The 14,340-nt window shown below is 56.8% G+C and overlaps 6 protein-coding genes across 6 annotated transcripts; 1 reads left to right on the top strand and 5 right to left on the bottom strand.

Moving 5' to 3' along the window:
- Nucleotides 1-277: 277 nt before the first annotated feature.
- Nucleotides 278-895, top strand: GLRG_05874 (uncharacterized protein; the record flags this gene model as incomplete). Its single annotated transcript, XM_008096559.1, has 1 exon — nt 278-895. The coding sequence occupies one exon, from the start codon at nt 278-280 to the stop codon at nt 893-895; it is 618 nt and encodes a 205-aa protein (XP_008094750.1).
- Nucleotides 896-1,583: 688 nt separating this feature from the next.
- On the bottom strand, nt 1,584-3,183 carry GLRG_05873 (uncharacterized protein; the record flags this gene model as incomplete). The annotated part of the gene is made up of 2 exons (XM_008096558.1): nt 1,584-3,031; nt 3,135-3,183. The coding sequence occupies 2 exons, from the start codon at nt 3,181-3,183 to the stop codon at nt 1,584-1,586; spliced, it is 1,497 nt and encodes a 498-aa protein (XP_008094749.1).
- Nucleotides 3,184-4,023: 840 nt separating this feature from the next.
- On the bottom strand, nt 4,024-5,580 carry GLRG_05872 (uncharacterized protein; the record flags this gene model as incomplete). Its single annotated transcript, XM_008096557.1, has 1 exon — nt 4,024-5,580. One exon carries the CDS (start codon nt 5,578-5,580, stop codon nt 4,024-4,026), a length of 1,557 nt encoding a protein of 518 aa, XP_008094748.1.
- Nucleotides 5,581-7,262: 1,682 nt separating this feature from the next.
- Nucleotides 7,263-8,450, bottom strand: GLRG_05871 (glycosyl hydrolase; the record flags this gene model as incomplete). The annotated part of the gene is made up of 1 exon (XM_008096556.1): nt 7,263-8,450. The coding sequence occupies one exon, from the start codon at nt 8,448-8,450 to the stop codon at nt 7,263-7,265; it is 1,188 nt and encodes a 395-aa protein (XP_008094747.1).
- A 2,155-nt stretch (nt 8,451-10,605) lies between these two features.
- GLRG_05870 (uncharacterized protein) lies at nt 10,606-10,785 on the bottom strand (the record flags this gene model as incomplete). Its single annotated transcript, XM_008096555.1, has 1 exon — nt 10,606-10,785. One exon carries the CDS (start codon nt 10,783-10,785, stop codon nt 10,606-10,608), a length of 180 nt encoding a protein of 59 aa, XP_008094746.1.
- Nucleotides 10,786-11,990: 1,205 nt separating this feature from the next.
- On the bottom strand, nt 11,991-13,991 carry GLRG_05869 (rhamnogalacturonate lyase; the record flags this gene model as incomplete). The annotated part of the gene is made up of 1 exon (XM_008096554.1): nt 11,991-13,991. The coding sequence occupies one exon, from the start codon at nt 13,989-13,991 to the stop codon at nt 11,991-11,993; it is 2,001 nt and encodes a 666-aa protein (XP_008094745.1).
- Nucleotides 13,992-14,340: the final 349 nt, after the last annotated feature.

Below are 14,340 nucleotides of genomic sequence, written 5' to 3'. Positions count from 1 at the left end.
GGTTGCTATCGGGGCGTCCACCACTGTCAACAATTCCCCCCTGCATATTGTGTCTCGTTCTGGTCTCAAAGGCGAGAGCCACGCCACCTCAGGTCATTTGAGCATTATATATTCCCCCAAGAGGCGCAGCTATTTTTACAACTAGTCTGCGACGACTGCACCATTTCGCACGCATACATTGAAGACGCCGGCGAGCTCTGAGCCGTGTTAGACGGAAATACAAGCATAACCACACCACACCTTAGCCTTTTACCAGGGAACAATCTACTAAAACAAAATGGTCAAGGCGGCCAAAATCCTCCCTCCCGACCCCAGGCCGTGGAAGGCGGAACCCCAAAGCCGGAGACAACGCAAAGAGTTTGAAAAAGAAAACGGCGGCTTCGACTGGGGCCAAGCCTTTGCCCTCGGGCTCATCGGCGCCACGGTCGTCTTCGGGATCGACAAGTCGCTCAGACGCACGGAAGAGAAGCACGAAGAAGAAGACCGGCGAGAGGAGAGGCGGAGACAGAGACAGAGACAGTCGCGTTCCCGCCCGCCGCGGAGCAATCCGAGCCAGGCCGGCTGGGATCGAGATCGTGAAAGGGACAGGGATGAACGGAGCTTCCGTGACGAGAGGAGCGTCCGGGATGATCGGAGTGACATGGATTACTACGATCAGGATTGGGACGAGAGAGAGTACAAGTCGGTGAGGGATTACGCACCTCCCGAGAGCGAACCCCCTGAGCCAAGGACGCGAATGAGGGAGGGAAGTGCGAGGGATGGCAGCGTTAGGGATGAAAGGGAGTATTTTCGTGCCGTTGACCAGTTTGATAGGGATTATGGCTATGGTCGGCGGTATGATGAGCACAAGCGCAGCCGAAGCAACCCAGCGTCTCGTTCAAGGGACTACTGGTGAGGATACCTCATCGAACTCTAGCCCATTCAAATGTCCACAGTGAAGGGGGGTTGGCCGTACAACACAACAATGCACAGCATCAAATTAAACGAAACTATGATGGCAATTGACGCTTTAATGGGGACTAGCATAGCACAGGGATCGGAGTCAAGGTGCATTGGCATCATTTTGAAGACCGAGGGGTTTGGCACTGCATGATAGCAATGGTGAAGCGTTAGCTTAGCTGTTGTCCGATGTATATGAAATTCACCGCGCATTCTCATAGCACTACTGGCCACATAAGATAATACCACTGCTTTCATATCATGCCTCATATTGGTGATTATGAAAATGGTGGTATAATTCTACCTTATATACAAGAATTTTATTTTATGATCCTAACCCAAAACGCTGTTATTTACGTGTAAAAATGGCATGACTGTAAGAAAATGGTATTTTCTGACGTGGATGCTGGTATCACCACGTCCTCCGGTTACCCACAATGTACAACCTTTATATCGCTGTTCAGCCACTCGACTACTCATGTCTGCCTCAAGAAGTATATTACCAGGAAGAAGTATCTTGCTCTTTGAACGCATCTATTTGCTTTTACATATAAACAAGTGGCAAGAAGTTAAATTTGAAGGTGAGGTCACAGGCCATGGTCAGGTCCATCCGTCCGTCCCTTTGTACGCACAGGATGTTGGACTTACTTCTGCTGGGCCAGAGTCTTCTCAGTCGCCGCAACCAATATATCAAACGCCTTCTTAACATGCTCCTCCTCGATGATCTGGCTACTTCCCGTGCACATGCGGATGCCATAGGTCCCATGCAACGTCGTCGGCGTTAGGTAAATTACCCCCTCGCCATTCACGCCCTCCAACACCGCCTCCGTCACCTTGTTGCTCTCCTCCCGGCTTGGCCCCTTACAGGCAAAGACCACCAGCGCGAACCTCGGCCCCGTGATGATCTCGAAGAGATCGTTTCTCGACCTGACCATCTCCGCAAACCTTTCCCCGAGATCGATGCCGCGCCGGAGGTGCGCCCGGATCCCGTTGGCGCCGTACGCCCGCAGGACGAACCAGAGCTTCAGGCTCCGGAAGCGCCTGCCGAGGGGAATCTGCCAGTCGCGGTAGTCGGTCACCAGGCCGGCCTCGGAGAAATGGTTGCGCAGGTAGGCCGGCTTGATGCTCAGCGACTCGACCAGCCAGGCGCGGTCCCGCACCCAGAGGGCCGAGCAGTCGAAGTTGGTGAGCATCCACTTGTGCGGGTTGAAGTTGAAGGAGTGGAAGGCGGCGAACGGGGCGGCGAGGTGCGCGTTCTCGGGAAGTATGAGCGCCGAACCGGCGTATGCTGCGTCCACATGGACCCAGATCCGGTCCCGCTCGTCGGGTGATAGCGCATCGCGGATGCCGGGGAAGTCGTCGACGGCGCAGGTGTCGGTCGTCCCCAGGGTCGCGGTGAGATAGAATGGCTCGAGCCCCTTGGCGCGGAGGGCGGCGACGGCGGAGGCGAGGGCAGTGCCGGACATGGCGTAGCCCGCCTCGGCGGGGGCCGGGACGGTGGCGAAGCGGACGCCGAGGATCTGCGCGGCCTTCTTGGTGGACGAGTGAGCGGCCTCGCTGCCGAGGGCGACGAGCTTGGAGCGTAGGCGCCAAGTCTCCTCCTCCTTCTCGTCCGAGTCGGCAGGGAGGTGAGCGGTGGCGTCGCGAAGGAACTTGTCGCGGGCGGCAACCATGACGGTGAGGATAGCCTCGGAGGCGGAGCCGTGGAGGACGCCGCCGCCGCGGGTCGGGGCGGTGGAGAGGTAGCATTCGGGCAGGGCGAGGAGGCGCGCGAGCCAGTCGAGGACGATGGTCTCGAGCTCAGTGACGGCCGGGGAGCAGATCCAATTGAAGTGGGCGCCGTTGAAGGCGTTGGAGTAGAGCTCGGCGAGCATGGCGGGGTAGGAGGAGGAGCAGGGGAAGAAGGCGTGGAAGGAGGGGGACTGCCAGTGGGTGATGCCCGGAACGATGTGCGACTGGAGGTCGGCGTGGATGGCCTGCCAAGGCTCCGGGTCCTCCGGGGCCGAGGCCGGAAGGAGGGGGCGAAGGTAGCCCGGCGTTACGGAGGGGAGAACCTTGGGCTGGGAGGCGATGGTATCATAGTAGTTGGTGACTGGAGGAAAGATATTAGTCGGTAGGGAAGTTCGTAGTAATGATGATGATGATGATAAACTATCATGATGAAGAGGCGGGAAAGTGAGAGGTGAGAGACTTACTGTCTTCCACGACCTCTTGGGCGGCGGCGCGGAATTCGGACGAGTCCATACTGTGTGTCTGAGTCTCCTTCTTTACGGTTTCGTAGATTGGGTGGGAAGCGAGTATGCCACAAGGTTCGTCGTGAAGTCCTGGAAAGTGGAAAAGATTTCCAAGCGGTCTTATGCCACGCCGCCGGATGCAAATTACACGCCTAGAGACGTAGACATGAGACGAAGTCAATTGCGTGTGGGTGCATCGAGAACAGCGCCACCAATCAAGCGCCGGCCCCTCCTGGCCAGGGTTGAGTTTCCGATGGGCGTTGTCATCAACTATGGTACCATCTATTACCCCACACACACTCCATGTCAATCGCCGACTCACCCGGTCTTCCGAGGGTGGGCTCGGATAAAGGCGCGTGTATGAAAGTTGAGCCGCACGAGGGAGGGGTTGAACTAGGTAATTGGCGGGGATCCTTCGGAATGGGCCACGGATCGACTTCGGAACGGTTCCGAGCCCATGGTCTCGGTGATCCTTTCGACATGATGAGCGGGCAAAGGGCGTAGGAATTGACATGGTTTCCAACCTAGCAGTCCCAGATCCCATTTTCTAGTATGTTCTTAATAGTTTTTGTCTTGGGGGTGCTAAATTTTACAAGTAGAGGTAGGTTGATTGGCGCATGGAGGGTTGATATCAGGGATTTGGGCTGTTTGTTGTGATCAAACGTGGGTTTCTTCCATTTTAATCAAGAGCTTTTTTCTCATACAATGCCTTTTACCAAGTCTCTGCGGTCTCGGAAGTTCGGTGAGTACGTCAACCATATGCGCCTTTCCGACCCAGATTATACCCAAGAGCCCGTTTCATTCAGTACCTGGGTTGTAGAATCGCTTATTTCTGACTTAAGCCCGGGTCTCAGTCACACTCAAACATCTTTGTCGTGCTGACGTTGATGCGGCTCCAGCTCCTTCTGCTGACTATGCAGTCCCAGAACATCATGGGCCAGTAGACGTGATACAGCCACCAAGCCGGCAGCGGATCCCAGAGCTCAAAAGTGCCGTCCTTCCAGAAAAGAAGGTGCTCGGCAAACGCCCACACCGACCGGCTGTACGCCGCCAACGACATTTGGAAAAGTAGTAGTCGCACCGTGGGGAGCAGGAAGAGCGTAAAGAGGTCGTGGCCGATCCAGTAATACTTGGCCGGTTTTCGCGGCGTCACCACATCGGTCTCTGACCTGTCCGAGGACTCGTCATCGTGTAGGACAGCGAGATACTGGCCCACCAAGTCCGGGGTGTCCCCGAACAGCGCGACGGCCGTGTGCGCTCGCGGATTGCACTCGATAGGATACAGTACCAGCTGCTCGGGTTCGCTCATCTTGGCCATGGCCACGTCCGTGTTGGTCACCATGAAGTCGAAGCTCAGATGGCCCGTGAAGCCCTCCCCGAAAGAGGCGGCCTGCTTCCTCGTGAACTCAAGCATCGCTCTCGACAACGACGAGTCTGGCGGCAGGGCAACATAGTGCATCAGCAGCTCCGCCGAGCGGCACGCCACGAAGGCCCGCACCTCGCCGCGCACCACGAGCGAATGGGTGCAAAACTCGTGGCCGTCGACGAACTCCTGCAGCAACCAGGGCTCCTTGTCTGATAGCCCCAGCCACTCGAGGCGGTAAACGTGGTCGTACGTCAGCTTCTCTGTCGGCAGCGGCAGCAGCGTCATGTCGCCACGGCCCCTGTCGTTGACACCCACCGACTTGGCGATGAAGCGCGGCTTCCTCTCCTTGTTCGGCTTGGCGGCCTCCCTGTCGAGGTTGTACGATAGCCCCGCGGCGCCCTCGAGTGCGGCGATCATCCCGTTGCGGCTGGTGACGAGGTAGGACTCCGGCACGTGCAGCCCGGTCTCCCGCGTGTGGTCCATAAATGAGTCCTTCTCGTGTAAGATCCTGGTGGTGGCAACGTTAAACTGTACGGCTCTGCAGCTGGTGCGGGCCTCGAGGACCTCCTTGACGATGCCATCCTCGACAGCAGAGCCGACACCTGAGCAGCTAACCCATAGATCGACCTTTTCCCGGCCGACGATGCTGAGCACCGAGTCGAGGTATGAGTCAGAACTTCCGCGGCCGGGCTTCTGGAGGACGTGGTAGGCGGACAGGGCGCGGGACCGGCTGCCGCAGGCATAGGGGGAGAAATCGGCTCCAACCACGCGATGGCCAGCCTTGTGGAACAATCGTGCCAGGACAAGGCCCTTTGTCATACCGACGCCGGTGACGAGGATGGTCTTGCGGTGCTGCGAGGGAGGCCAGTCTGCAGTGCTGGGAGCGCCTTCGGAAGCCCGGCCGGGTCGCAGGCGCTGCCACGCATAGCATGTGAAGAGCAGGGCTGTGTTAAATGGCAAGAAAGCGAGGCTCAGCGCGATTAGGGTCAGATCCTTGAGGCTCTGGCCGAAGGGGTCGCTCGAAGCGGTGAGGGCTGTCATGGCAGACGCTGACGCCGTGGACTTGAGACAATAGCCCCGTCTCAGCAAATCGATCCGTAGAGAGGGCAAGAAGGACAACTGAGCCGAAGATGAGACGACAAGTTCAAAATGTTACTCGGCCGCGGTGCGCGGTACGCAAACCAGATGAGCTGGTTTCGTGATGGTGTGTCGGACCAGTATTGGCAGCGGCGGCGGTGGTGGTGGAAGGGATGAAAAGTAGCTTTCTCGAGCCGCCAGCATGAGAGCACAACGGCTGAGGAATAAATGAGACGCGAATTACGCGCCCGAGCTCTCGTAGGCGCATCATGATGCGTGGCTGTACTCCGCCGCACCGCCCAGCTGGGTAAAGTATACGTCATGGACTCCCCGGCGCGGGTGTTTACTCATCCCTTGCCGTGTGTCGTACGGAACACACGCGAAAGGGTAGGTACAGCGAGCGTACAGTATGTCTCATTGCGTAAAGTATATTTGTTCTTCTTGTGGAAGGTTGGCGGATTTCAGTTCGTCCGACCGGATAAGCCAGCTGCAGCAAGGGTTTCGTAATGGCAATAATTCGAGAGTCAACCGAAGTCACGAGAGGGTTGTTCCATCTCGAACATTGGGTTCGTGCGCAGGTGGCATGAGCGACCCTGAAGGCTTCTTGAGCGACGTTCGACCTTGCTTGGGGCAATGCAGGTTTGGAGATGGGAGGGATGCGCGGATCGTTGACGGCGCATTCGTCTGTCTCCTTACCAAGCCCCACACTGCCAAGACTTTCCACTGCACTTATCAGCATAACATGCCTACCGACATAGGTAGAATTCGCTTCTCTTAGCTTTTTTTATCGGGTACATACATGCCCGATGCAGTCGCGGCCAGCCAGGGGAAACACTTCACGATGGTCTCCAATTTCAATTTCCTCCGCATGATCCCACGGTCCCGAGCGATCATCTCGGGCGATTCAAAGGGGAAGTGATCAGCATAGCGCTAGAAATAACTTTCCACCGACCAGCTTTCACCGGGCCGATGATCAATCGGCAGATCTTCTTTTGGTCTGAAAGTTTGTTCATCTGCCCGCAACTCAATTCGACTCAACACCGTTGGCGCTTCGACCATCTGCTGGGCCTGGCAGTTGAATAGTGCTCCTGCTATATAGCAGATCCCAGTCGCACGATGATTTCCATAGATAGGTTCGCTGATATAACAGAGATAAGACTGAAAATCGTCACAGAAGAAAAAACAAGCTATCAAACAAGTAAAAAAGTGAGTGCATGACACTCACCATGGCGCTTATTGTCGTGTCACATATGTCTTCTGGGTAACGATTCTGGACTGGAAGATCATGTATTATCCAACACCTCTCTGCTGATGGAGGCTTGCATGCCTTTGCCCGAGCCTATATATATATGTATATACAGTAAACAAGAACTACTCGACGAACTGTGGTATCATTACTCATTAAAATCGTCATTACCAATAAACCCACAAAGCGCGCCTGGACCCTTGTCCTGCCCTAGGTACCGAGGGAGTGTCCGTATCAGAGGGTATCCCCATCTCCATTGAGTCTAGCCCATTACCTTTTTCCGTGCGCCCAAAATAAAAGATGATGAATAAAAACGGAGTGTCTAAAGCGATGATGCTGTAAACTCACTCAATAGCCAACTCCTGACCAACTGTCTGCGGCCCGTGAAGACGGAGATTGCTCACGCGACGGCAACAGCGGCAACAATCGAATCCAGTGCCGAGCTGTGAGTCGGCCCGGAAACACCTTGCGAGGGGCCTGACCAGACGACGCCGAGCCTTCCCTGAGCATCACGGTTCGTGGACCAGTTGCTGTCAGCGTTGTTGAGGAGGAATGTTTTGAAGTCGTCCCGAGGCGCCACGGCCTGCAGGTACCGAAGGTTGCGAACAAAGACGCCCTTGAATTGGTTTCCGTCGGAGCCGCAGTTGGGCTCGCACGTGTCATGGAGGATGCCATTGCTATCGGCCAGTTGCTTGATAGCAGCCTCGGCAATGTTGGTAGCGTCTGTCAGGACCGACTTGTCGCCGGAGGCCTGGCTGAGCTCGACGAGGCCGCCGAGGACGACGCCTTGATTGTACGACCACACGTTGGCACCGTTGTTCTTGCAGGTGCTGTCCAGACCATCGTTGATGGTACCCTTGGCGTTGATCATGCCGCTGGCCTTGAACCAGTTCCATTGAGCCGTCGCGATGTTGAGGTAGTTGGCCTTGTCATTGGGGATGCGGTTGGCGAGCGAGGCGGCGACGCTAAGGTAGAGCTCGTTGGCGATCGCATTCACGTACTGACGGTCCTTGCTCCAGTAGATGCCGCCTTGACAGTTGGTGTTGCCGCCGGTCTGCATGTCGGCGAAGATACGCACGGCCATGTTGAGGTAATCTTGGTCTCTGGTAATGTCATAGGCGCGGATCAGGCCGAGCGCCCACCAGCCTTCGTCGTCATAAAACTCGTTGATAAAATTGGGGAAGCCCTGAGCGCTGAACTGGCGGGCCTCGAGGGGCAGGTGGTTTTCGCGCTTGGTGATGGCATAGGAGGTGGTGACAAGACCAGCCGCGTTAATTGTCTTGGCGGCCGTCGCCGTGGCCTTCTGGGCTTGGTTGAATGTGTTTCTGAGGATGCCTCCAATGTTGAGCTGGTTGGCGACATCGCGGTTCAGGAGAGCAAAGTCGGCGAGGGTTGTGAAGGCATTGGCGCTGTTCCACCATGTATTGTCCCAGAGACCCGAGCCAACATCGTACCATGAGGTCTGAAGGGTCCGGATGGCGTCGGCGGCATTGTTGGTGTAAGTTGTGACGTCTGCCCTTTGAACAACAGGACGAACAGACATGAAGAAGACTGCACGGGCGGCGAGCCCTCCGATATTGGCTACCATATTGGTGAGTACTAGGAATAGAGAGTTGAGTAGAGAGACGAGATGGTCCGGCTGGCCTTGTCCAGTAGAGGTGGAGAGGTTGGAGCAGAGACCGGCGAGGATATATGTGTTGGCTGCAACAATGAGAACCAGGAGAAGGCACTGCCGGGGGAGGAGGGCCGGGATGGTAAATATATTAGTGGTGAATGGGAATCCAGGTCCATGTGCCCCTTGTCCAGCCTTGGAGTGAACAACAGGTGGACCGGCACCGCAGTGATGGAGAGGGTGGGTGGGAAAACGGATACGGGCAATGCGATGAGGAAGGGGGTGCGACGCTGATCCCGGGAGTCAATCTTGTTAGCGGGATTCCGGAGAAGCAACACTCTGGGGCAGGGGCGTGAAGAGGCTGGACAGGAAGAAGCGGGAATGTCGGCAAGGTATGAAGAAGGAAAGGATGAGCAAAAGCCGGCGCAGGCGCGGCTTATGCTGGCCTTTGAATCCTGCGATGACAGCGCCATGATCGTCTTTGCCTATGTCGTTACTCGCACCCTGGAAACAAGCACAAAACAAAACAAGGCTTCATCTGAAGTCGCCTCCTGGTCGAGCCAGAGCACCGCATGCCACGACACGCAAGAAAACCAAACGGATAGAGTACATAGTATCTCTACTCTCAGCTCTGTGCTCCCTCCTCATCCGATCCAAGCTTTACTTTTTTGGCGAGTAGCTCATCCCATGCTCTCACAAAGGGGCAGACGGAACGGGGCAGGAGAGGAAAGGACCAGGGCAGGGTTTTGTGTGTGCGTGTGTATCCGTAGAGAGAGGATAGCGAGCGGCTCCTCGAGGGTAAAGGGTTAAGCGCCGTCGTTGGCTGGAACAAGTTTGACGGGGAAAGAGGGTCGACCGCGAGCTCTTGGGGAGCTTGGGAGCTGAAGTCGTGTAGGTGACTGGCAGGAGACGGTGTTTCAGACGAGATTGTACGTTATGCTGAGATGACGGTTCGTCCTGTCCCACCGCGAGAAGGGGCTGAGACAGATGCGGTACGTACCTCTTATCGAGCGATAAGGAACATCGGGTTGTGCTTTGGCCAAGGGGGGTCCTCAAACTACCTAGGTACCTACCTACAAGTAGCAGGCATCCCCTTGGCCCTGACAGCCCTGCCACCCCCTCCTAATGGAGAAATATGCGCATCGCCCACTGCCACGTGCGGGGCCGTCTTTGGTTCCCCTGTGCCCCCCTGTTTTCTACGACTACCTATCCGTACACTAGGTAGTTGACTAGGTATCAGAACCACCTGAGGCGGCTGCTACCTAGTGCTGGTGTGGCAAGGGACGTACCTTGCTTTTATTTCTTTCTTTCTTTTTTTTTTCTTCACCCTCTCCCAGAGTCGTATCCAGATGCATATTGTTGTCCGACTGAAATGATCGAGAAAAGGATACACTACGAAATGCCGAACATAACCCCCCCCCCCCCCTCCCCGGGTCACGCAGCCGTGACCGATTCCGATGATTCAGACTCGCATCCTGTTCTCGCGCTGTGCTGTGTCGAGCCACCGCACCGCTCCCGTCATCGTGCAGTGTTGCACAGCATCGTAGCCTTGTCGCCGGCACATGCCCTCATCCAACACAAGCTTCGTATAGCTAGCCAGCTGGCTGGCTTTATTTACCCTACCTCGACCGGAAGGATCAGCAACCTTGTGGATGACCAAGAATATCGCCGGTGGACTCAATCGGGAAGCAGACGCAGACCACTTCACGACTCAGGTGGACCAGTTGCCAAGCGAGTAATGCTGTCATCGCATGGTGCATGACTGTGCCATCGACTCAAACGTTGGCAAACAATAGCCATAAGTCTGGAAACGGGATTCGATTCACCATCTCAGCCGATCAAGAGCTCAGAGTCTCCGTCCTCGCGCTCTCTCATTCGATGCTCGGTTGACAGCTTATTTCCCGCCGGCGCGGCGCAGACTGCTGAGCTCAATGCAGCGGAGAGACCCCAGGAGAATTTTCTTTTCTCCTTCTCCTGAACTCCATCGCGAGACAATGCCAGGGCTTGCTTTGTTTCGAGGGCTCCAACAAAATTGCCTCTACATGTATGCATACCATACGTACCCCCCCATAGGTACTAGCCAAGTGCCAAAGTACCTATGCACCACCAAAACCTGCCATGGCAAGGCGACTCAACTACCCGCGCTGAATGCTAGGATCAGGGGTGGGTGGTGCTCATTCTCTAGCGTACCAAGTGCACTGCTGCCGGGAACCACATCCTTCTTTTCGTGGTTGGTTGGTTGGTTGGTTACCCAGGTATACCACTGGCCCTGATCATTTTGTACCACACCAGATTCCCGTATTCCCGTCATCGCTTCCACCCTTTCTTTGCCTTCTGAACCGTCAGACCTGACCTGGCAGGGATGCAGCTTCAGCAGTACAGCAACCTGGGCAGCACGGCAGTTACGCTACCGGTATGACCATGATGATCACGAATCAGCCTTGACGGGAGCATGACCCTGCCCTTCGATTTGGCCATCATCTCTGGTCTGGCAGACGACTGAGGGAATGGAACTATGCTGCCAACCTTCACCACCACTATGCCGACAATGACGATGCAGCAGCCGCTGCTGATGACAACGCATTCGTCCAGGGACATACCTTCAAAGGTCTGCCATACACAGAGAGAACTCCACCGGGCCACCGGCATACACCATGGGAACCGGTGAGAATTCGCCATGCCGCTCCGGTAAAGCGCCTCACTCGCTGTTCGACATTTGTGCAATGCATCTTCAGGATGACTCGGCATTACACGGCATGCCTTTGCACGGCAATGCATCGCAGATCCTACCACTGACCGCCTGCATTTACGCCAACATTATGGTTGGTGTTGATTTCCCTGGAATGGTGTGGCCGGGTTATGCGCGGCCGGCCAAGACAAGTCCTCCGACTGTCACTCGGCTGTTGAAGCTTGCTAGTCCGACTCGTTGCGTCTGCCTTGTCGTCAGATCACGAGAAACACCTCGAGGACGGTTGTCTGTTCACTTTCCGAGGTGCTTGCGCGCCCCGCGAGTCGATACCGGAAGAGCTCAACAATACCTACCTACTTGGCAGGCCGGAATTCCCGATTTTAATCATTTTCTTCTTCCGGCTACTCGTCACCTCCCAATTTCACGCCTTTGCGACGCCTATATGGGACCAACCCGCAGGCCCAAACACGCCCCTGAACTCCTGGAACGGCCATTTCTACGCTTTTGGTGGCCGTCACCGTCGGGGCCTTATCACAAACAAAGCCATGACACGGGCAGCTCCCACTTTTGGCAGTTTTGAAACGAACGGTTTCATCTGATCGATGCGTTCCTCGTCCTTACTCAGCCTCTTTGTCCTGCGCGTGCACGCACTCTCTTTCTTTTCATCTTACATTGTTGGCGGGAACCTGGCTACGAGTTAAAGTTTCACACCGTTTCGTGAACATGACAGGAAAGTTACGCTTATTCGGACGGATCATCATCTTATTTTCCTTCTCATTAACAATTATCAGCCTCTATTCTATATTGGGAGGCCACTCCAAGGTCTATTACTTGACCTCCAAACGCAGAGCGTCGTACTGCACGTAGACCGCCTCCGTCAGCACCGCGCTCTCGTAATTCTTTGCGCCATACGGCAAGCTCAGCACGATCTCGTTTTCGCCAGCCTTGAGCATATTGGAGTCGAAGACGAACTTGTTGGCGATGTTGTAGCAGATGACCGCCGACCGCACGGCACACGAGCTGCTGTGGTGGTACGGGATCACCCAGGGCTCGAGGTCCTTTCCGTTGACGCTGACGGTGTATCTGAGATTGGAGTACGGCTCGCTGGCGTTGAAGATATCTGTATTGCCGGCGGCCGTCTTGGCGCCCGCGAGCTGGACGGTGAAGGTGCCGTAGCGCTTTTGGCGCACCTGGGCCTCCTCGAGGTCGAAGACGAGCGTCCAGTTGTTGACGTTGCCGTCGCCGAGGTATATTTCGGGGCGCTTCGAGTTCCCCTTGCCGCCGAAGACGGCCCAGTGGACGTAGTTGAGATCTCTAGCTGGGTCGCTCTCGCCGACGTGGAATCGCACGCCCTCGGGGAACTCGTCGGGGAAGTCGTAGCGCGCCCAGTAAATGCGGTACTCCTCGGGCCTCAGCGGCTTGGTCTCATCGCGGGCGTAGCCGTGGCGGTACTCTCCCGACGACTTGTCTGGCGTGCCGATGCGGAAGACCTCGTTGCCGGCCGTCTCCTCGCGCCAGCGCGCGTGGGTCGTCTGCACCTTGCCGGCGACGATTTGGATGTCATCCTTGACGTATTGGCCGAAGATGCCGTCGGCGTAGATGGTAAGCCGGTAGGTGCCCTCTTTGACGCGCGGGATTGTGGCGTAGCCCCCGGAGTCGATGTCGGACCAGTACTGGTAGGCCTCTGTGTCGAAGACGTTGTCCTGAAAGTCGACGCCGTTCTGGGCCAGCACGGCGATGGGCTTCCTAGCGCCCTGGGGCAGGTCGACGTGCAGCTTCCAGTTGGTGCGCTTGGTCGAGGGCACGTAGCCGGGGACGAGGTGGGCGATGTCGTCGTAAAAGTCGGCGTTCCACTCCGGGTCGGCGAGCTTAGTGGCGTCGGCGTGGAGGTCGTGGATGGAGGTGCCAGCGGGCCCCTTGTTGAAATGGTAGTACTGCGGACCAAAGGTGCGGTCGAAGCCGTTTGTGATGTTGGGGGTCTGGTTGCCGTGGTGGTTGGACGAGATGTAGTTGTAGACGATGCCGTCGACGGTCAAGTCCGAGTGCAGCGGGCCGCCGAAGTAGGTGTCGCGGGTATTGAAGACCATCCAGGCGCCGTAGGCGGAGCCGTCAGCCGTCTTGGAGCCGTCGGCGTACATGCCGTAGGCATCAATGTCGCGCCACGTGTCCTGGAAGGTGTACTTTGTGAACCAGTCGGCCTCCTGCTGGACGTAAGGGTCCTCGGGGGTGTTACCCAAGTACCAAGTGGCATCCTGGACAACAACCTGTGCCGCGACGGCGTCCTCGGAGGGAAGGGGCGCGTACTGCGCCGGATTCGTCAGGAGGTGCGTCCACATGGGGTCGTTGGGGCGGAAGAGCGTGCGCAGCTCTTGCAGGTTGCGGAGGAAGGGCTTCTCCTCGTTGTGGTAGGCGACGCGGCTGAACATGTGCAGGCCCGTCTCGCCCTCGCGGAGGAACCAGTACTGGTCGAGGACCTGCCCGGTGGAAGCGTAGGTGTCGGACATCTTGACGCCTCCGTAGGGGACGCCGGCCGAGTCCTCGCCCGAGAAGAGCTCGAAGGTAGGCTTAACGCTCCCGGGGGTCCAGAAGCCCTCTGGCGTGCAGTAGCAGTCGAGGTAGGGGCCCTTGCCGGTGCTGCCGGACGTGGTGCCGAGGAGGTTGACGCCGTCGAGGGTGAGCTCGACGATGGAGCCGCCGGGCTTGGCGACGGCGGCGTAGAGGCGGTCGTTGGCGACGATGAGGCGGTCGGATGTCTCTGTCGTGTTGAGGACCGCGGCGGCCGGGGCCGCAAGGGCGAGCGCCGCGCCGCGGAGAGAAGAGACGCGCATCTCGTTAGGGGTTGGCTTTTGGACTTGTCTCGCGCTCAAAATAACGATGGTGTAGCTCGACTCGAACTCGTCGGAGCTCTACTCTCGCGCGCCTAAGAAAGCAAGAGAAAGACAGGAAGGGTGCGGCAGAAGGCCATGAAGGTGCATATTATATGAGCGCGCGCCATATTCTCCCAAAGCACCCGTGTTTTTCTTCGTCTTTGGTGCGGACGGACGTGAGAAGGGTACGGTGACCCCCGGGAATGTAATCTCCGGACACCATCTATGTCCTCGTGGGCACTCATTCATCCGGGAGGGAGCGAAGTTTCCCCGCACGAAGAAAGTTGGCGATCTATCCGAACATGCGGAG

This window comes from Colletotrichum graminicola, assembly GCF_000149035.1.
Source record: "Colletotrichum graminicola M1.001 genomic scaffold supercont1.20, whole genome shotgun sequence".
Lineage (NCBI taxonomy): Eukaryota > Fungi > Ascomycota > Sordariomycetes > Glomerellales > Glomerellaceae > Colletotrichum > Colletotrichum graminicola.
Note: the sequence above shows the minus strand (reverse complement) of the source record. Positions and strands in the feature narration are given on the sequence as shown.